At 37.4% G+C, this 21,476-nt stretch overlaps 1 protein-coding gene across 7 annotated transcripts in view; it reads right to left on the reverse strand.

The window, feature by feature from the left end:
• Nucleotides 1-589: 589 nt before the first annotated feature.
• The window catches only part of ARHGAP24 (Rho GTPase activating protein 24), a 780,792-nt gene continuing 759,905 nt past the window's right edge, over nucleotides 590-21,476 (reverse strand). For all 7 annotated transcript variants that reach the window (XM_060147878.1, XM_060147877.1, XM_060147879.1 and 4 more), the window contains 3 exons: nucleotides 19,822-19,943; nucleotides 6,595-7,669; nucleotides 590-1,784 (listed from right to left, as the gene is read on the reverse strand). In XM_060147878.1, the coding sequence (XP_060003861.1) occupies nucleotides 1,541-1,784; nucleotides 6,595-7,669; nucleotides 19,822-19,943 (1,441 nt within the window). In that variant the 3' untranslated portion in view covers nucleotides 590-1,540. The remainder of the gene's footprint in view (nucleotides 1,785-6,594; nucleotides 7,670-19,821; nucleotides 19,944-21,476) is intronic.

Here is a 21,476-nt window from a genome sequence, read left to right on the forward strand (position 1 = left end):
GGATATAAACAAAAGCAGCACTGTGACAAGAATGAACTCTGTAAAGTCTACTGTCCCCTTGAAAATAAATACAAACATAGAACCTTCAAACAACATGAATCCCATAAACTCCAGTAGTATTTATTTCCAATTTTACCTTTTGTGACTTTCTGTTCTAGCGTGACAAAGATTTATTTCGATCATTGCCTCATCGAACTGTGAATTTTTCTCAGTCTCTGGCAGATTATCTGAGAAAAGATGAAATTAGAAGCCCTGGGCTTCTCCAGAAAGTTATCATTACTGATGTTCACAAATTTATCAAAACTGGACCTTTAAAGATTCACATTTTAAATTTATTGTGAATAAATGTTTTTGACAGGGGAGAATACTGTACAAATTAGAAGCAAAATAGTTTCTTCCAATCTTGTCTCCTCCTCCTTCTGGCCCCCTTCCCCTGCATCAGTTCCCTCTTGCTGCAAACTGCCTTTACCCTCTGTTGTGCTGAAAGAATCCTAGATGACAACAGAGCAGCCGGACTGAGTGAAAGCAGAATATATGGCACACACTCTAGCAGTTTAACTGAGAGAGACACGGTAATACTATTTCACTGTTTGCGTTGTGGGTGGGGAGGTGGGGGGCCGGGGTTGGAGTAGAGGACACGTGCTCAATGTAGGCACTGGTTAGCCAGCATTGTTCTTCAACTTCCCAATGGCAGGAAGAATCTCCCTCATAACCATCCAGTAGAAGGACAGAGTAATTCAAGGCATGACTGCTTAAATGCTCTTTTTTAAAAAAAACATGCTTTCCGTCTAAGGTGCATCCTGCATAGGAGACATACATCTGTGGAATGGGCAAGGCAGACCAGGGGGCTTGAGAAGGGGACTTTTTTACATGGTCCAAAATCTCCTGTGTCAAAGCATCTCACCAAGAAAACTGAGCAGTGTCAAGGGCAGAATTTACAGAGCAATTCAAAGGTTCCTGGTGATTCTACCGTAATTTATAAAATTATTTACATTTCTCTTTTTGGTCATGGCAAGGTCCATTGGCACAAACAGCACAGCCACAAAGTATTCTTTTTGATTTTAATAACTCATCTTATATATATTTATATATCTGCTTATTTTCATTTCCTCAGCAAAAGGGGAAATAAAAATATTGATCTATAAAATAAGCTGATGATAACACAATGCCAAAAATAGCTTAAGTGCAAGGGGTGAAGCTTGAAAGCAAGCTAAACTGCAATGACATACTGATTTAACATTTTAAATACAAGACTTGCAATAAAATAATTATTGAGATATGTTTCTCATTTTTAGTTTACTTTTTAAAAACTACTCTATATACACATATCCAGTTGTAACACTTGACAGTAGCATTATGGGGCATGATACAACTTTGGTACACATTGCAGATATGAATGGGCAATGTCTGTAAATGATATGTCTTCCCCAGTTAGAACTCTGTACAGCCAGGTGACCAGCCACCTGATCCTATATAATATTCCCACCAGAACCCCCAGAGTCTTCCCCAGAGCCACTGGAGACAGTGGGAGAAATCAGCCTCACTGGATCCATATCGTGTTTCCTCTCTCGGTTCTCCTGGGTTCCACTGTCAGCTCCCCAAATGTGGAAAAAAACTGCTCCATTTCTTTCTGAAGCATGTCATTTCTCTTCTCTGCATCTTCTTTTGCTCGCTCGGCATTTCGCATTTTGATTTCTATCATTGTGAACTTTTTCCTTTCTTGATCCAGTTCATCGTGGAGGCTCATCATTTCTGTTTCCAAAGACATGTTTCGCTGTTCTAAGCTACAAAGGGTGGGGGAAGGAATAAGACATAAAGCAATTTTATTAATTTGAAATTCAAAAGGGCTAAAAAATATTTCCTAAACTGTCTCTGCAATGTTTAGGAAATTAGATTGAGCCTTTCAAATCAATGAAGCAAGGTCCATGGATTAAAAGGTGTATATATATTCTTTTTTTTACTGATTCCTAACATGATTTACTATCATTTTGTTGAGACCCCCAGACCTCTCTTGAATGCACTTCATTGTCATTTGATAGTGAATTAATGAATTTTGGCAAAAAGAAGTCAGAGACCAATGTCATGGAGCACAGAATGGCGGAAGTAGGAGGCAACCTAAACCACAAAGCTTCCTGAATCATTACGTAAATCTGGCTTTACTAAAAGAAAGGGGGAGGGAGTCTGATAAAGTTGGAAGAAAAAAAGGACAATTATTTTTGCTTTCTATCAAAGGAAAAAGAATGATAGTGAAAATGTCTTTGTTAGAAAGGTTAAGTCAACTGCTAAGAATGGGCTTCTCTGGGACATATAGAGTCCCATCATATAAAAGTGGTATTAACAGCAGTCACCGTATAGTAAGTAACAAGAGAGGTAGAGATTACATGTATTGAATAAGTAATTCATCTGACATTCTGTGACAATGGAGTCCACCTAAGTAGCCTACTATCTAAAATTCTCACTGCCTTCCAAGTTAATATATCTTAAGATCTTTAGAGTTATATTTTTATAGGTTGATAGCTACATTCTTTTGGATAACTGTATAATTTTAGATAATTTCCTATAAACAGAGTTTTCCCAATAATCACGAAGTTCCAAAACATAATTTATTATTGCTGTTGTTCAAGGAGGAATAGTAAGCACTTGATTATTAGATGATGTGTTTTGGTAATGGCTGACATTTTAATTTCTCCTATTCTGAGCTAAAGTCCCAGGAGTATGTTTGAATTTGACATACTATTGAAATATGAAAGGCTAATGCACAGGTAGCTCTCAGAAATCTGATTATTTTAATAATTTTCAAATTAAAATCTCAATTATTTTTCTGTTTTGAAATAATGAGTCCCATATGTTGATATTTCATCCAGATAATCATAAGAACACTTAAAGATGAATCTGCTCTCCCTTTGTAAGAAACTAGAATTTTTTAAAAAGTCACATTCTATAATCAGTTTAGAAGGCCATTTTGACCACATGATCACATTTTTTACATAAAAACTTGGTAGTGTGCTGGTTGTCACCCAGAATTATTTTACGATACATTCTCTTTTCTTTCTAAAGCTATTTATTTTAGAACTAAAAAAGCTGGAAGAAACTCAAGCTTAAATACCAAGGAAGACACCTTTTAAAAAATATACTAATGCATTTTACATAACAGGCACTCATATGAATCTTCCAAGAATCTAGACTGGGTTGAAAACAGAAGAAACCCCTCCCACTGTAAGCACAGATCAATGCTGGAAAAATATATAAGAAAAATATTTTTTAAATACATAGCAAGGTTAAAAGAAATAAAAGAGCATCTTGAGGTTATCAGAACCAAGGAAGAAACTCAAATTTAGAACAGTAAATGGAAGCACATGAGGGGTATTGTTCCTGGATAGAAGCCCTGGAAGCTGTGACTAGGTTTTTATTTTGCTCATGGGGAGGAGGAGATCTCCAGTATAAAAGAGGCAGAAGGCTGAAAGTGATTCAACTGAGAGCTTGGAACATCAATTTTCTTTATGACAAAGAGAATACAAAAACTCTACTCATGGGCTGAATGGTGACAGAATTAATCAGAAGAGAAAATAAATAAATGAGAAAACAGCTCTGAGGAAAAATTACCCAGAATTCCTCACGTAATGAAAAAAGATGAAAATGTAATATAAGAAAGAGAAGCTAACAGAGATGGAGAATGGATTAAGAAGGGCCAACATACTTTAATAAGGGTTGGAGAGACAGAAAATTGAGAAAATGGGGAGATGAAATAAACAAAAATGGTGATGGATAAAAATACTCCAGAACTGAAAAAAATATGTCTTCAAATAATGAAACATAAAGTTCGAAAGTTAATGGAAATATATAGCAGAACGTTATTAATCAAAATAAAAATTATATAGCAATATTAATATGAGAAGAAATATTTTTGGGCAAAAAGCATTATTACCATTACTTTATGATAAAAGGATCAATTCATCAGGGAGATATAAACAATTCTGAACTTTTATTCATCTAGCTGTATAGTTTCAAGTTATTCAATATAAAATATAACAAAATTATAAAGATAGATAAATCCACAAAAATTAGGAAATTTTAAGATAACTTTCTTAGAAATTATAGCTCTATCTGATGAAAATTAGGAGAAATGTAGAAGATTTGAACAGCTTGATTAACAGATTTGATCTATTGGTCATATATACAATCCCAAACCAATAATAAGTTAATAAATACTTCTTACAAGACCAAATAATTGATATCATACAAATGAATTTTTCTGACCACAATATGATAAAGGGAGAAGGTGAGGGGGGAGGGAATAACATCAAACTCACATGTTTAGAAACTAAAAATATTACATATCAATGATAGATAAAGTATAGTATCTATTTCTCTATCATCTTTCTATCTAGGGATGTATGTATGTATGTGTGTATATATGTACGTATCTATTATCTATCTGTCTCTATCTATCTATCTATCATCTATCATCTATCTATCCTTAATACTTGTAGGGTAGAGTTAAAAAGGAATTGAAAGACAAATGTATAATTCTAAACAGGAATGATCAAGAATTAACTAGAACAGTTACTTCTTATATTTCTGTGGCTTGGTCATGTGGCAGCTCCTTTGCCCTACTTTATCATGGACCTCTCCCTTTGCCTGTCACATGGGTAAAAATGCTACAGTGAAAGAGGCCAATGAATGACATTCTGTTGGAAGCTTCTATTATTTTATCAATGTCTCTAAAATGCACCATAGACTCAGAACATAAATGTAGCACCAATGTTCTCATAAATGAACCTGTACATCTGCAACCATTCAGAATAATGTATTCCTATCCTAAGGTAAGTTTCAAGTGTTATCTCTTGCTTCTCAGTGCTAAGTGCTAATTTATCATCATGCCTTGGCAGCAATTCAGAGATTTGGTAGCCAGTGGTTCCAAAAACTACATTCAGAATGAAGAGTAGCCTTATAAGATGATGACTCCATTTTTCTTCTTATTTAAACCTCCTGTCACTTAGCATTATATAGGAAAATTCAAACCAAGTTTCTGTTTCCAAGAAAGTAATTTTTTCAATCTAACATATGAGAAGTATTTTTTTAATATTTACTTTACCATAGCTCTTAAAAATACATCTTTTTGCTTGATAATTGATAAATGGATGGGAAACATTAAAATACATTAAGGTCAACTCTCTATATAAAAATGAAACCACGTGGGGTTTGGAGCCATGGAAGCATTTGAAGCAGGACAAAGACTGAGGTTCACAAACTATGAGGACCCTAAACAAGAAGGGGTCTACTAAGGCACAGTCTGGGACTGGGACTGAGGCCACTAGAGGGGCTACTTCAGGCTAAACTGAGCCTCAGGCCTTCTCTTGAGAGTGCAGTGTCCTTCCCTTATACTACACTGAAAGGAGAACATAAAAACAATCAGTTTTGTAATTCTGTGACCTTGGTGAAATCACGGGGTGTGCTGATGTTCAGGTTTCCAGCACAAGGTTGTATTTGTGAATCCTGGGCTCCATTCTCTGTATTCCTGCCTTTCAAGATGATGGAGCATCTGGCAGTCAGGGGTACTGTCAACGCAGGATGCTCAGCCAATAGCCCATGTCTTGCCCAGGTTGTTTCTCTGAAGTTGCTAAGCCATCGCCACCTCGGTCAACTTATGAGAAGACGTCAACTGCTATCAATTAGGTTTCAGCACAACTGCTTCCTTATAATTCATATGTTTTGCTCCCCACTTAGGCTACAATTTCCATTGTCCATATGAATACACTTCATGCCATCACTTTTCTCAGAAACCTCCCTGGATTCCAATCCCAGAGTAAAAGCCAAAGACTTAAGATGATCCTGAAAGCTCTAAGGTACCTCTCTGAGCTCCTCACTTATTCCATCTCATGGCATTTCCACTCCTCCCAGGCATCTGCGTAGCTGCCTCTTTAACCTCCTATAAGGCCCTACACTTAGAATTACCCCTCACCAACACTTCTTACCCCTCTTCCCTGCTTTAGTCTTCTACTTAGCATGAGATCTATTTTACTTATTTATCTGTCTCCTCCAGTGGAATGGAAGCATGCTCCATGAGGGCTGAGTTTTTGTCTGTTTTATCCACTGCTGAATCCTTGGGGTCTGGGTCTGAGCTTGGGAGAGAACAGACACTCTCCCAGCATTCAGCAAAGGAAAAAATGAACAATAAAGATCTGTTTATTTCTCCAACTTCTCTTTATCCTCATTTCATCCTCTTCCTATGAGAACAGACTCCTTGTTCTGCATTCATCCCCTTCCACTCCTCTCCCCAGCCCTCGAACACAAATCCACACATTTATTGACAAGAGATAGTATTACTGAGCAACTGCTCTGTGCCAGGGACAATGTGCAATGATTTCTTACATGCTTTTGTGGTAGATACTGCTAGAATTTAAAATGTTCACATTAGGGAGCTGAGATTCACAGAGATGAAGTGAGCTTTCCCAAAGTCCCACAGCTTACAAATGGTGAAGCTACCCAGTCTCTGACTTTGGAGTCAGCATATTTACCCTCTGGGTGAGCCTGTCTCATATTAGGAGGCTATCACACCCTCTCTGGCAGTTTGGGGCTCCAGATTTTCCTCACCTCTTTATCCTGGACTCATACTCTATCTTCTGTTTGGTCATTTCCTGCTTCAGGCTGGACACTAAACTATGCAGTGCACTGTGATTGCTGGTGTGGCCAACAAAGGTCTCACTGTTGTCGCTGCTGCTGGTGGCACGACTACTTCGACCACCCACACTCCTCCGGTCACTTTTGTTTTCATAGTCCCCGGGGTGGGAAAGGTCGTCCTGTGGGGGCCCATCCAAAACGGGGTCCTCAAAGTTCCCACCGTAAAAGTCTTGTTCCGGGCAGGTGGTGGTGGAGGAGCGGCAGGAGTTGGAGTTCTCAGGGAGGGAGATTTCACAGGAGGAAGTGGACCAGGTGGCACTGTCGATGCTCTGCTTGTCGTCAAGGCTCATCACGGAGAACTGTTGGTGGACGTTGTCATAGGTGGAGAGTCTGTTGTGCTGGCCCGACTCTCCAGCTTGCTCTTTCTGCTTGTTATCCCTCAGGGTCACATAGCCATTGGGCAGCCAGCTCATGCTGCGACCATTCACGGGGTTCCCGAGGGTATCTGTGTTCAAAATGCCCATCCGCACCGTTCCGTTCTGTACACTGTGGGTGCCCATTTTGGTACCAGACCCCTTCAGGGAAGAGGTCCTTCTGGCCTGTAAGCTCCCATTGGGAGTGGTTTGGGCTTTCTCAAGTCCTTCTGCATTACTGCTGCTGAAGGACCCATTGGTGACTATCCCACTGCCCTTATTGAAGGCGGGATTCTTTTTGACCATGAGAGGGGGGCTCCTAGAGACATCCAGTTTGTGAACGCTATTCCTTGGGCTGTTGGTTTTGCTGCCTGATAGAGCTGTGGGGGATCCGTTATCCATGCTGCTTCTCTGGGGAGACTCAGACTTGTCCCAAGAGCACCGTCTTCCAGGACTGTCCTTGGTATTATTGTTCTCCGTGTTTTGTAGCTGACCCATGGTGGCTTTCTTCTGAAGGTCATTGTTGTTGTTGCTCACTCCATCCTGGGGCTTGCTTTGCAACTCTGCATCTTTGGGGAAGAGGTGATCGTGTTTGCTAATCATCATTGACATCAACTGTTGGACCACCACAGTGCCTGGAATTGCACAGAAAACAAAATAGTATGAGTGAAACAGTTTTATTTCTTATTTTGAATGTGACTCTTAAAGAGTTATTAAAGAGTTCAGGTGAACATTCAGCATTATTATTAGCAGTGCCAAACTATATTCTTAATGATGATAATAGCAATATTATCTATAGCAATATTAACTGCTAAAATTTCTTGAGCAGTTAACATGAACTATACCAAGCACTTTACTTTTGTTAGTGTAGTTGGATTTAAAAAAAAAATCTATGAATAGATACTGTTCTATCTATCACTGTCTTATGAAAGTTAAATAACTTGATCAGCATCCCAAAGCTATTAAGGAGAAAATGCAGGGCTTGAACCCAGAATTAATTAGTTCCAAAGACCAGCCTCTTCATTGTCACACATTTCTTGGAAGTTTGACATTTAATTAGGAAAAACCTTTCTTTGAGGAAGTTACTGTTATCTCTCATCAGACAATTGCCTCAAACTATCAAGACATTTGTAGTGGCATCTCAAAGTGGAACCCTATAAAATCTCTAGTGGATATATGGTCTGTCTTTATAATATAGCAAGACAATGAAGTTCCATACAACTTTTGCTCAGCATTCAAAACCTTCAGGGCATTTTAAGTGACATTAGCCAAAATGGTATAATAAAGACCTACAAGAATCCTCTCCTCCATAAATGCAACTGACAAAAATATTCTGAATCATCATTTGCAGAACTTTGGAAATTAAAGGCTTGTTGTAATCTGGAGAGTGTTTATTAAAAAAAAAAATCATTGAATCTTGGTACAGAACAGCAAGCACTGTGGTATTTTAACTCATCCTATTCCTATCCTCCTCTCTGCAGTGGCCTTGAAAACCAACAGCCCACAATCACAGTGGGAACCAGCAGTCTGGCAGCCACTGGAATGGGAAAAGCAGGGATGGAAATCCTTCAAAGTCCCATTCCCAAAGAATTGTCATTATTTTACTTGTTTGGTGGTTCCCTGGAAGATACCACTCAAGAGGCTTGTCTTCATTTTATCTAAATAAGAATTTGACCAGGGTGAGCAACACTTTCTCAAGGCCATTTGTCAAAAACAATTAGGGGCTCTTTCATTTAAAATCATGTTTGCCTGAAGCAAGTGGATAACAGTTGAAGACAAACAATAGGCTAAACAAAAAGCTTAGAAGGAAAATCTGAGGAAAGAGACTTCCAAAGGAGGTGTTGAAAAGCTCTGCTTTATTCCTGAGAATTTAGAAGATTACATGCATGCTTAGGGTTCTGTGCATGCCTAGGGCTATATGCATGCTCAGGAAAGAACTGAGAAGTCCTCAAGCTCTCACCTCTGACTGATCTTGAGGCTCTGCACAAAAAGGATCTGAATGCTAAAGCAGAGTTGTAACCTTCCTGGCTGAGTGTTGAAAGTTTGCCCCAACATGAACACAGAGTGTCTTGGTAAAGACTGGGAAACTTATTAGCTCTAGTCTTTTAATCTTTGTTCAATCCTTAGCTGACAACTAAGTAAGCCAAGCAGAGACTTCAGTGGCCACGGATGACAAATAATATAGACTTTAGAGAATTATTTCAGAAAACTCACTAAAAAACCAAACAACAAACAGCAAAAACAACAAAGGGAGAGTAAGAATCTGATATCCAGAGTTCCCATATTATTATATTATTTAAAAAACATGCAGTTTTCAAAAAAATAATGCTACATGCAAAAAATAAACAAAGCATGGCCCATATACAAGGAAAAAAAAGAAAAAAAAAAACAGACTCTGAGGAAACCCAGACACTGTACTCACTGGTCAAAGACTTTAAATTTGCTATTTTAATTTTTTTTTTTTTTTTTTTTTTTTGCGGTACGTGGGCCCCCCACCGTTGTGGCCTCTCCCGTTGCGGAGCACAGGCTCTGGACCCGCAGGCTCAGTGGCCGTGGCTCACGGGCCCAGCCACTCCGCGGCACGTGGGATCCTCCCGGACCGCGGACCGGGGCACGAACCCGCGTCCCCTGCATCGGCAGGCGGACTCTCAACCACTGCGCCACCAGGGAAGCCCTAAATTTGCTATTTTAAATGTTTTCTAATAAATGAAGGAACCAAAGGAAAGTGAGAATAATGTTTCGCCAAATATCAATAAAGAGCTTGAAAGTGTAGAAAAGAATCAAATAGATATTCTGGAGTTGAAAGGTACAATAACTGAAATGAAAAGAATCAGTAGAGGGGATCAACAGCAGACTTGAGCAGGCAGAAGAAAGAATCAGCATACCTGAAGACAACTGTGGTTACCCAGTCTGAGGAACAGAAGGAAGAGGAATAAAGACAAATGAGCAGAGCTTCAGAGACCTGTGGGACACCATCAAGCATACCAGCATAGGCGTAATGGTATCCCAGGAGGAGAGTAGAAAGAGAAATGAGCAGAAAGAATATTTGAAGAAAGAGTTGCTGGAATTTGAAGAAATTTGATGAAAAATATGAGTCTACACATTCAAGAAGCTCATCAAATTCCAACCAAGCTAAATGCAAAAGGATCCAGACCTAGATCCATCATAGTCAAACTGTCTTAAAGAGAACCTTGAGAACAGCAAGAGATAACCAACTCATGTATAATGGATTCTCAATAAGATTATCAGCTGATTTTTCATCATTCTCATTGCCAGAATTATATTATCCAGCAAACCTATGTTTCAAAAATGAGGGACAAATAAAACATTCCTAGCTAAACAAAAACAGAGAATTTGCCAATAGCAAATCTGCTCTAAAGAAATATCAACACTTCAGGGCATTTTAAACAAAGAGAAGACCTTCAAGAAAGAAAATAATTCTCTTACACAAATGAAAATGCTAAGGTTCTCATTTGATCCTTATATTTATATTATTCACTGTAAAGTATGATTAGAAATCAATACCTTACAAGTTTCAGATAGTAAAAATAACTCAGACAACAGTGGATAGAAAGGCTAATCTATCATAAAAAGCAGTAATATTCTTTCTAAAAATTGGTGGATTTATCAGGTTTTATGGCATATTAGCTGAAATCTCAAAATATATTTTCACATATTCCTCACTGACTTACATGCTGGGCTGCTCCCACCCCTTAAAATAGGCCACCACCACTAACTAGGCTTCTAAATTAGTTTCACAACTTTAGATGTCCCAACCCCCTAAGAATCTTTTTAAGAATTTTATTCATATACCCACAATAAAGCAGTGTAGGCTCATGAAAGCATTAATCATCTTTGCTTTGGCTTGAACTATATTAATGTGGTGTGTTAACTGTGTTTCTTTTACCGTGTTGATAAAAGCTCCTAAGAGTAGTCTCTGATAAATAAATACAGGGAAACAAATTTTAGTTAGTAAAGGTAATATTATTTAAAATACTTAAATAAATTTGGTGAAGAAAATGATAAGTGCTTTTGACAATGAAGATATCTACTGAAATAGCTTCTAGTAGCTGTCAGAGAGTAGAAGCTTGACTTGGGATGAGGCCACTCATTAGCTTAAAGCAACACCTGGGCAAGATTTGGCTCTGAATATAATTTATAGTCAAATTCTGAATAGGAAAATATGTGTTATATTCATCTATATCCTTCACACTTCTGTAATGATTCAAAACTTCTAACATATTTAGATTAGGAATCTGCAGTTTGTTAGGTCTGATGCTGGCCAGTGCTGCTCAAACATTAATGTTCATACAAATTATCTGGAGATTCTGTTAAAATGTAAATACTGAGTGGGGCATGAGATTTTACATTTCTAACCAGCCCCCAGATGACACCAACGATAACAAAATAGTAGCAATAGCAGAGCATAGAGGACCCACCACAGACAGACCTTCTGAATCAGAATTTCAGCAATATTCCCAGATTATTCCTGTGTGTGTTAGAGTTTGTGAAACTGTGTTAGGTGGAAATGTTTCACTTACATCTTCTAAATTTTCTCAGAAGGCTGTGAGATAGGACTTAACATTTTTCAGATGAGAAAATTGAGGTTCAGAGAGGTTACAGTTCTGCCCAGGGACACACAGATGATAAGTGACCAGGCTGAAATATGATGCTTCTTCATCTTCTCACTGCAAATCATGTACTTGTCCAACTATATTTCAGCTGCTGGATTTATTTATTTACTTATTTATTATTGGAGTAAAATTGCTTTACAATGTTGTTAGTTTCTGCTGTACAATGAAGTGAATCAGCTATACGTATACCCTCCCTCTTGGACCTCCCCCCCACCCCACCATCCCACCCATCTAGGTCATCATGGAGCACCGAACTGAGCTCCCTGTGTTATACAGCAGGTTCCCGCTAGCTATCTATTTTACGTAGTGTATTTATCTCAAACCTAAACTCCCAATTCGTCGCACCCTCCCTTCCCCCCGCCCTGTGTCCATATGTCCATTCTCTATGTCTGCGTCTCTATTCCTGCCCTACAAATAGGTTCATCTGTACCATTTTTCTAGATTCCACATATATACGTTAACATACAATATTTGTTTTTCTCTTTCTGGCTTACTTCACTCTGTATGACAGACTCTAGGTCCATCCACATCTCTACAAATGACCCAATTTCGTCCCTTTTTATGGCTGAGTAATATTCCATTGTTTATATGTACCACATTTTCTTTTTCCTTTCATCTACTGCTGGACATTTAGGTTGTTTCCATGTCCTGGCTATTGTAAATAGTGCTGCAGTGAACACTGGGGTACATGTGACCTTTTGAATTATGGTTTTCTCACAGTATATGCCCAGTAGTGGGATTGATGGGTCACATGGTAGCTCTCTTTTTAGTTTTTTAAGGAACTTCCATACTGTTCTCCATAGTGGCTCTATCAATTTACATTCCCACCAACAGTGCAAAAGGGTTCCCTTTTCTCCACACCCTCTCCAGCATTTATTGTTTCTAGATTTTTGGATGATGGCCATTCTGACCGGTGTGAGGTGATACCTCATGGTAGTTTTTATTTGCTGCACTAATAATTATTTGCATCACTAATAATTAGTGATGTTGAGCATCTTTTCATGTGCCTCTTGGCCATCTGCATGTCTTCTTTGGTGAAATGTCTATTTAGGTCTTCTGCCCCCTTTTTAATTGGGTTCTTTGTTTTTCTGATATTGAGCTCCATGAACTGTTTGTATATTTTGGAGATTAATCCTTTGTCCATCGCTTCATTTGCAAATATTTTCTCCCATTCTGAGGGTTATATTTTCATCTTGTTTATGGTTTTCTTTGCTGTGCTAAAACTTTTAAGTTTAATTAGGTCTTATTTGTTTATTTTTATTTTCATTACTCTAGGAAGTGGGTCAAAAACGATCTTGCTGTGGTTTATTTCAAAGAGTGCTTTTCTTATGTTTTCCTCTAAGAGTGTTATAATGTCTGGTCTTAAATTTAGGTCTGTAATCCATTTGGAGCTTATTTTTATGTATGATGTTAGATATCACAAAAACAGAAAATTACAGACCAATATAACTGATGAACATAGATGCAAAAATCCTCAACAAAAAACTAGCAAACAGAATCCAACAACAAATTAAAAGGATCATACACCATGATCAAGTGGAATTTACACCAGGAATGCAAGGATTCTTCAATATATGCAAAGCAATCAATGTGATATACCATATTAACAAATTAGGAAATAAAAACCATATGATCATTTCAATAGATGAAGAAAAATATATTGACAAAATTCAACACCCAAAGGCACAGGGAGGTCAATTTGATGCTTTGCGACCACAAAGAGGGGTGGGATAGGGAGGGTGAGAGGAAGACACAAGAGGGACAGGATATGGGGATATATGTATACATATAGCTGATTCACTTTGTTATACAGCAGAAACTAACACAACATTGTAAAGCAATTATACTTCAATAAAGATGTTTAAAAAACAGACTCTACAGAAAACGAGCATAGAGGGAACCTACCTCAACATAATAAAAGCCGTATATGACAAACCCACAGCAAATACTCAATGGTGAAAAACTGAAAGCATTTCCACTAAGATCATCAAAAAGACAAGGATGTCCACTCTCACCCCTCTTATTCAACATAGATTTGGAAGTCCTGGCCATGGCAATCAGAGAAGAAAAAGAAATAAAAGGGAATTCAGCACCACCAAACCAGCTTTACAACAAATGCTAAAGGAACTTCTCTAGGCAGGAAACACAAGAGAAGGAAAAGAACTACAATAACAAACACAAAACAATTAAGAAAATGGTAATAGGAACATATATATTGATAATTACCTTAAATGTAAATGGATTAAATGCCCCAACCAAAAGACATAGACTGGCTGAATGGATACAAAAAAAGACCTGTGTATATGCTGTCTACAAGAGACCACTTCAGACCTATAGACACATACAGACTGAAAGTGAGGGGATGGAAAGAGATATTCCATGCAAATGGAAATCAAAAGAAAGCTGGAGTAGCAATTCTCATATGAGACAAGATGGACTTTAAAACAAAGATATTACAAGAGACAAAGAAGGACACTACATAATGATCAAGGGATCAATGCAAGAAGAAGATATAACAATTGTAAATATATATGCACCCAACAGAGGAGCACCTCAATACATAAGGCAAATACTAACAGCCATAAAAGAGGAAATCGACAGTAACACAATCATAGTAGGGGACATTAACACCCCACTTTAACCAATGGACAGATCATCCAAAATGAAAATAAATAAGGAAACACAAGCTTTAAATGATACATTAAACCAGATGGACTTAATTGATATTTATAGGACATTCCATCCAAAAACAACAGAATAAACTTTCTTCTCAAGTGCTCATGGAACATTCTCCAGGACAGATCATATCTTGGTTCACAAATCAAACCTTGGTAAATTTAAGAAAATTGAAATCGTATCAAGTATCTTTTCCGACCACAATTCCATGAGAGTAGATATCAATTACAGGAAAAAATCTGTAAAAAATGCAAACACATGGAGGCTAAACAATACACTACTTAATAACCAAGACATCACTGAAGAAATCAAAGAGGAAATCAAAAATACCTAGAAACAAATGACAATGGAGACACGACAACTGAAAACCTATGGGATGCAGCAAAGGCAGTTATAAGAGGGAAGTTTATAGCAATACAATCCTACCTTAAGAAACAGGAAACATCTCAAATAAACAACCTAACCTTGCACCTAAAGCAATTAGAGGAAGAAGAACAAAAAAAACCCCAAAGATAGCAGAAGGAAAGAAATCATAAAAATCAGATCAGAAATAAATGAAAAAGAAATGAAGGAGACAATAGCAAAGATCAATAAAACTAAAAGCTGGTTCTTTGAGAAGATAAACAAAATTGATTAACCATTAGCCAGACTCATCAAGAATAAATGGGAGAAGACTCAAATCAACAGAATTAGAAATGAAAGTGGAGAAGTAACAACTGACACTGCAGAAGTACAAAGGATCATGAGAGATTACTACAAGCAACTCTATACCAATAAAATGGATAACTTGGAAGAAATTGACAAATTCTTAGAAATGCACAACCTGCTGAGACTGAACCAGGAAGAAATAGAAAATCTGAACAGACCAATCACAAGCCCTGAAATTGAAACTGTGATTAAAAATCTTCCAACAAACAAAAGCCCAGGACCAGAGGGCTTCACAGGCAAATTCTATCAAACATTTAGAGAAGAGCTAACACCTATCCTTCTCAAACTCTTACAAAATATAGCAGAGGGAGGAACACTCCCAAACTCATTCTATGAGGCCACCATCACCCTGATACCAAAACCAGACAAAGATGTCACAAAGAAAGAAAACTACAGGCCAATATCACTGATGAACATAGATGCAAAAATCCTCAACAAAATACTAGCAAACAGAATCCAACAGCACATTAAAAGGATCATACACCATTATCAAGTGGGGTTTATCCCAGGAATGCAAGGATTCTTCAATATACACAAATCAATCAATGTGATATACCATATTAACAAATTGAAGGAGAAAAACCATATGATCATCTCAATCGACACAGAGAAAGCTTTCGACAAAATTCAACACCCATTTATGATAAAAAGCCTCCAGAAAGTAGGCATAGAGGAAATTTTCCTCAACATAATAAAGGCCATATATGACAAACCCACAGCCAACATCGTTGTCAATGGTAAAAAACTGAAACCATTTCCACTAAGATCAGGAACAAGACAAGGTTGTCCACTCTCACCACTATTACTCAACCTAGTTTTGGAAGTTTTAACCACAACAATCAGAGAAGAAAAAGAAATAAAAGGAATCCAAATTGGAAAAGAAGAAGTAAAGCTGTCACTGTTTGCAGATGACATGATACTATACATAGAGAATCCTAAAGATGCTACCAGAAAACTGCTAGAGCTAATCAATGAATTTGGTAAAGTAGCAGGATACAAAATTAATGCACAGAAATCTCTGTCATTCCTATATACTAATGATGAAAAATCTGAAAGAGAAATTAAGGAAACACTCCCATTTACGACTGCAACAAAAAGAATAAAATAGCTAGGAATAAACCTACCTAAGGAGACAAAAGACCTGTATGCAGAAAACTATAAGACACTGATGAAAGAAATTAAAGATGATACAAACAGATGGAGAGATATGCCATGTTCTTGGATTGAAAGAATCAACATTGTGAAAATGATTATACTACCTAAAGCAATCTAGAGATTCAATCCAATCCCTATCAAACTACCACTGGCCTTCTTCACAGAATTAGAACAAAAATTTTTACAATTTGTATGGAAACATAAAAGGCTCCGAATAGCCAAAGCAATCTTGAAAAAGAAAAATGGAGCTGGAGGAATCAGGCTACCTGACTTCAAACTATACTACGGTATAGTTTGGTATCTGTATAAAAACAGAAATATAGATCAATAATACGGGATAGAAAGCCTAGAGATAAACTCACACACACACATGGTCACCTAATTTATGACAAAGGAGCCAAGAATAAACAATGGAGAAAGAGACAACCTCTTCAATAAGTGGTGCTGGGATAACTGGACAGCTACATGTAAAAGAATGAAATTAGAACAGCTGCTGGATTTAAAACTGTAGTAATAATAAGTAAACTCGGTGTTGTTCTAATAAGAAACTAAATAAAAGACAACTATCTACTGAATCATCAATTATGATGGAGTTATGGAAGAAAAAAGACTGAATGAAATTAATGGTATTCTATATCTATCTTTTCTCTTTTAGTAACTTCTGAGCTTTCCCCATCACTGGAATATTAACATGTGAAACATCACTGCTTTTTTTTTTTTTTTACATATTAATAAAAACAATGTATTTATTTTTTTAAAAACAATCGAAGTAAGGAGAAGAGGTACACTGTTCACATTTTTGCAAATACTTTTAATATTTTTAAGACCGACTTATGGATGATAACTGGATTTAATATTTTTAAGACTGGCTTGTAGAAAACTGGATTGTCATATCAATTATGTAGCAATTTAGAAACATCACTGCTTTTTATCACAGTTGTGAACTGTGTGAGGTATTTAATTAATTGAAGAGAGATATCCTCAAGGTCTCCATGATGAAATATGTGAAGAACTATGCCAGTGTATACCTGCCACGATTATAGAGTGAGTGTCAGATCCCTAGAGATTTAGAAATATATTTCTATTACCTTGGAAGGCTTTGCTTTCATCTAGTTTCCAGAATAGTAAATGGCAATCATTTCTTGCAAAGTGACTTCCTTTCAATTTTTATAGCCATTTAGGACAGACTAGCCTGGTAGTAATAATGATGTATGTGTCATTATATGCACTATCTTTTTTTCCTTTTTATTCTCCCCTCTCTGTCATTCTCTTCCTTAGAATGCTAATAAGAAACATGAAGCCGAAATAAATGAGGTCAGAGTGGTTATAATCACCTGTCCATTCTGAAGAGTCCAAGCAGATTTGGGAGTCCCACTGGACTACATGTTCCAACAATTCCCCAGGCTCATATAATTTTATACAGGTTGAACTTAAATACCATATTATGGGACACTTTTTTCATAAGACCTGGATAAGAATTCAATTTTCCTTTGAAGGTACCTAGGCACTTTAAAATACATATGTATGGCAACATTCTATTGAAATGTAGATTCAGGTTGTATTTTTTGCAATACATTACCTTGTACATGTCTCATTTTGCACATGTACAAGATATCTGTGAGGTATATGATAAATTTGGACAAATGACAGTCCTTTAATCACCACCTAATCATTATATAGATAATTCCCTTGTGCCCCTTTGTAGCCAATCCACTATCCATGGCAACCACTGATTTGCTTTCTGTCACTACAGTTTTTTCTTTTCTAGAATTTCATATAAATGCAATTATACAGTATGAAGTCTTTTGTGTCTAGGCATTATTCACTTAGCATAATGCTTTTGTCATTTATCCATATTGTTATCCATGTATCAGTAGTTCATTCTTTTTATTGCTGAGTAGAATTCCATTTCATGGATGTATCAAAATTTGTTCATCTATTCAGTAATTGAAGGACAATTGATCGGTCTTCAGATTGGAGATATTATGGATAAAGTTGACATAAACATTGACTATAAGTCTTAGGGGAACATATGTTTTCTTTTTTAGCACACTGCTTTAATTTGGAAAAAATATCTTTAAATTCTGTTGGACTTTTTTTGCTATACAGTTAGGGGTTTGAAGATAAGTTGGAGTTTTTTACATTTATAGGATTTATTTTGATCCATGTCCTTTTTTTTTTTTTTTTTTTTTTTTGCGGTACGCGGGCCTCTCACTGTTGTGGCCTCTCCTGTTGCAGAGCACAGGCTCCGGACGCGCAGGCTCAGCGGCCATGGCTCACGGGCCCAGCCGCTCTGCGGCATGTGGGATCTTCCCAGACCAGGGCACGAACCCATGTCCCCTGCATCGGCAGGTGGACTCTCAACCACTGCGCCACCAGGGAAGCCCGATCCATGTCCTTTTGAATTGCATAGTTTCTAATGTGAAACCTTTAGAGCAGTTTTAGGTTTTTAACAGTTTTAGATTCCATTGATGAACCGATATTGACACATTATTATTAACTAAAGTCCACAGTTTATATTAGAAATCACTCTTTGTGAGATCTGGGTTTTGACAAATGCATAATATCATGTATCCACCATTACAGTATCATATAGAACAATGTTTCATGGCCCTAAAAGTCCTTTGTGCTCCAACTATTCCTCCTTTTCTTCCCCAAATCTCTATTGAATCATTGGGATTTCTTTTAAAAACTTTATATAGAGACTGTAACTTTTAACATTATCACCAAGGTAATACCTTTCTGAGGTCTCGATACAATGTCTCAATGTCAGGGTTTTCTACTCTGGTTGTGGGAAACACAATTATTTCAAGCTTGGTGTAAGGCCCAGGAATGGCTCAGAGTACTGATTTCTGGTACTCTCTCCCAGAAAGCAGTGTAGAGTCCTCTAGTGCAAGCATAAATCAATTCTTAGGCAAAGACTTGAGGAATACCCTCTGCAGATCTCTGAACAATCTCTATGTCTAGTTCTGTCTTTTCTGCTGCTTAATCAGTTTTCCATCTTCTAACCTTACTCTTTCAGCTCAGCAAGACCTGCACATCAACAGTACTACTGATGGCCACAGGTAAGAAAAGTACTCAAGCAGTGAGGCCTGCTGGAAATAAACAGAAGTAACAGTTCATTGTGGAAAAGAATTTGAGGCATTTTGTAATATAGAAAACAAGAATTTCTTCATGTTTAACCCAAGGTAAATAAGCAGCATTATCTTACAAAGGCCCATATTTTCTGCCTCTTGAAATTCGTCAAATAAAACCAGAATTAATAAAAATACATTAACTTAAAATAGTAACTATTTGAATTTTCTGAAAATTGCATTGGACTCAAAAAGTGAATTAGATTTTTTCCCATTTTTGTGTGATATTTTGCAGATGACTTATGGAAGTTCCATTTATTCTTATAAAACTCCTAAGGAATCGTTTGGTAAGTTATGTTTAGTAAACTCCAAAAAAAATGTCTGACTCCCAAAGAGGAGTTTTTGTATTTGAAGAACTTGAGTTCATGAATGGAGTTACCATGGATTCACTTATTTCCCTAGTTTCCTCATAGGAGAATAGATTCAAGACAACAAAGAGACAGTTCTATTGATGAGGGTGTAAGATAATAATTTACTTACCCTCCATAATGGTCAAAGGATCTTCCACTTTGGGGCGCAGGATATTAGGGCCAAATACAGTAGCCAAGTTCTGCACACTCATTTTGTTAATTCCTGAATAGGACTGTACTTCATCCAAGAACCTGTTGGGTGCAAGAGTATGAACAAAACACAATGGGATCAAACTTGTTAGTGGAAGAAAATGGGTTATCAGGAAATTTATGAAGTGGAGTACATTCAAAGATGATTATGGACACAAAATTCGTTAGGAATTCAAACATCTCTCTGTCAAATGTGCAGAATGTATATTGCAAATTATTAAGGATCAAACTCATAAGGGATCATATCAAATATCTGCTCTGGCCTGGCTTGGCTTGGTTTCCCTGTCAGTCACAGGAACAAGAGTGTTTGGATAATGCTAATGTGGACTTGAGATTCAAGAATATGAATTTCTTTCCAATCCCTAAATAAAATATTAAATTTATATATATATTTAATTCAAGAACTATAAATAAGATTGTCTGGTACAATCTCTTATTTCAGAGAGGAGGAATCAACTCTCTTTGTGGAGTAATTTGTGAGCTTCGAATTTATAGTCTATTAAAAAATGAGATCAAACATGGTTTAAAATAAAACCTCAGTTCTACTGATATGGAAAATTGCAGGCACAGATTGTTTTAACTTGTTAGGTGCTAACGAATTAGAGGCATGAAATAGCCCTTTCCCCAAATGATTTTTTTTAAAACATCTTTATTGGAGTATAATTGCTTTACAATGGTGTGTTAGTTTCTGCTTTATAACAAAGTGAATCAGTTACACATATACATATGTTCCCATATCTCTTCCCTGTTGCATCTCCCTCCCTCCAACCCTCCCTATCCAACCCCTCTAGGTGGTCACATAGCACTGAGCTGATCTCCCTGTGCTATGCGGCTGCTTCCCACTATCTCCAAATGATTTTAATAGCAGAGATTGCTTTTGTAATTTTTCAGCTTTTCTTCATTTCCCATCCCCTCTTTGTTTCTACAAGAACTTCTATTAATTCATGGCTTACTGTAAGGCCAACTGGCCCGAGGCAGGGGAACACAATCAGATTCACAGGTTGCATCAGACCGAAACTCTCCGGACCACCCAGTTCCAGAAACTGACCTGGAGACTTTCCGGACCACCCAGTTCCAGGAACTGACCTGGGGACTTTGCACCCGGCCCAGCCTTCCCGCCTTTCGAGGAGCGGGACTAACGGTCCCCCAGGATACCGGAAAAGACCACCAAATAAGGAACACCCTGCGCCCTCCCAGATTCACCACACCCCTTTCCCTTCTTCCCCTATAAAATCTTGCCCAACCCTCGCCCGGGTTCAACTTCTCTGGCCCCTTTCTCTCCGACCAGTGAACCTCGCCCCGGGAGCGCTCCCTAATAAAGCTCACTTGAAGCTTTCCTCTGTTTCGCGGTGCCGTTTGTTAAGATCCGACCTTACACTTACTAATTGTACTAATGAGACAAAGAAGTGATGAAAAAAGTTTTAACCTATTTTATGTGTTATTTAAAATAATATATTTTATTATGTGTCAGTCGTGCTAACTTATTAAACTCTCAAAGCATCTCTGTAAGGTAAATACCATTATCTCCATTTTACAGGTTAGACACATGAGGCACCAGAGAGGTAAGAATCTTCT

The sequence above is a fragment of the Lagenorhynchus albirostris genome, chromosome 4 (genome assembly GCF_949774975.1).
Source record: "Lagenorhynchus albirostris chromosome 4, mLagAlb1.1, whole genome shotgun sequence".
NCBI classification, from domain to species: domain Eukaryota; kingdom Metazoa; phylum Chordata; class Mammalia; order Artiodactyla; family Delphinidae; genus Lagenorhynchus; species Lagenorhynchus albirostris.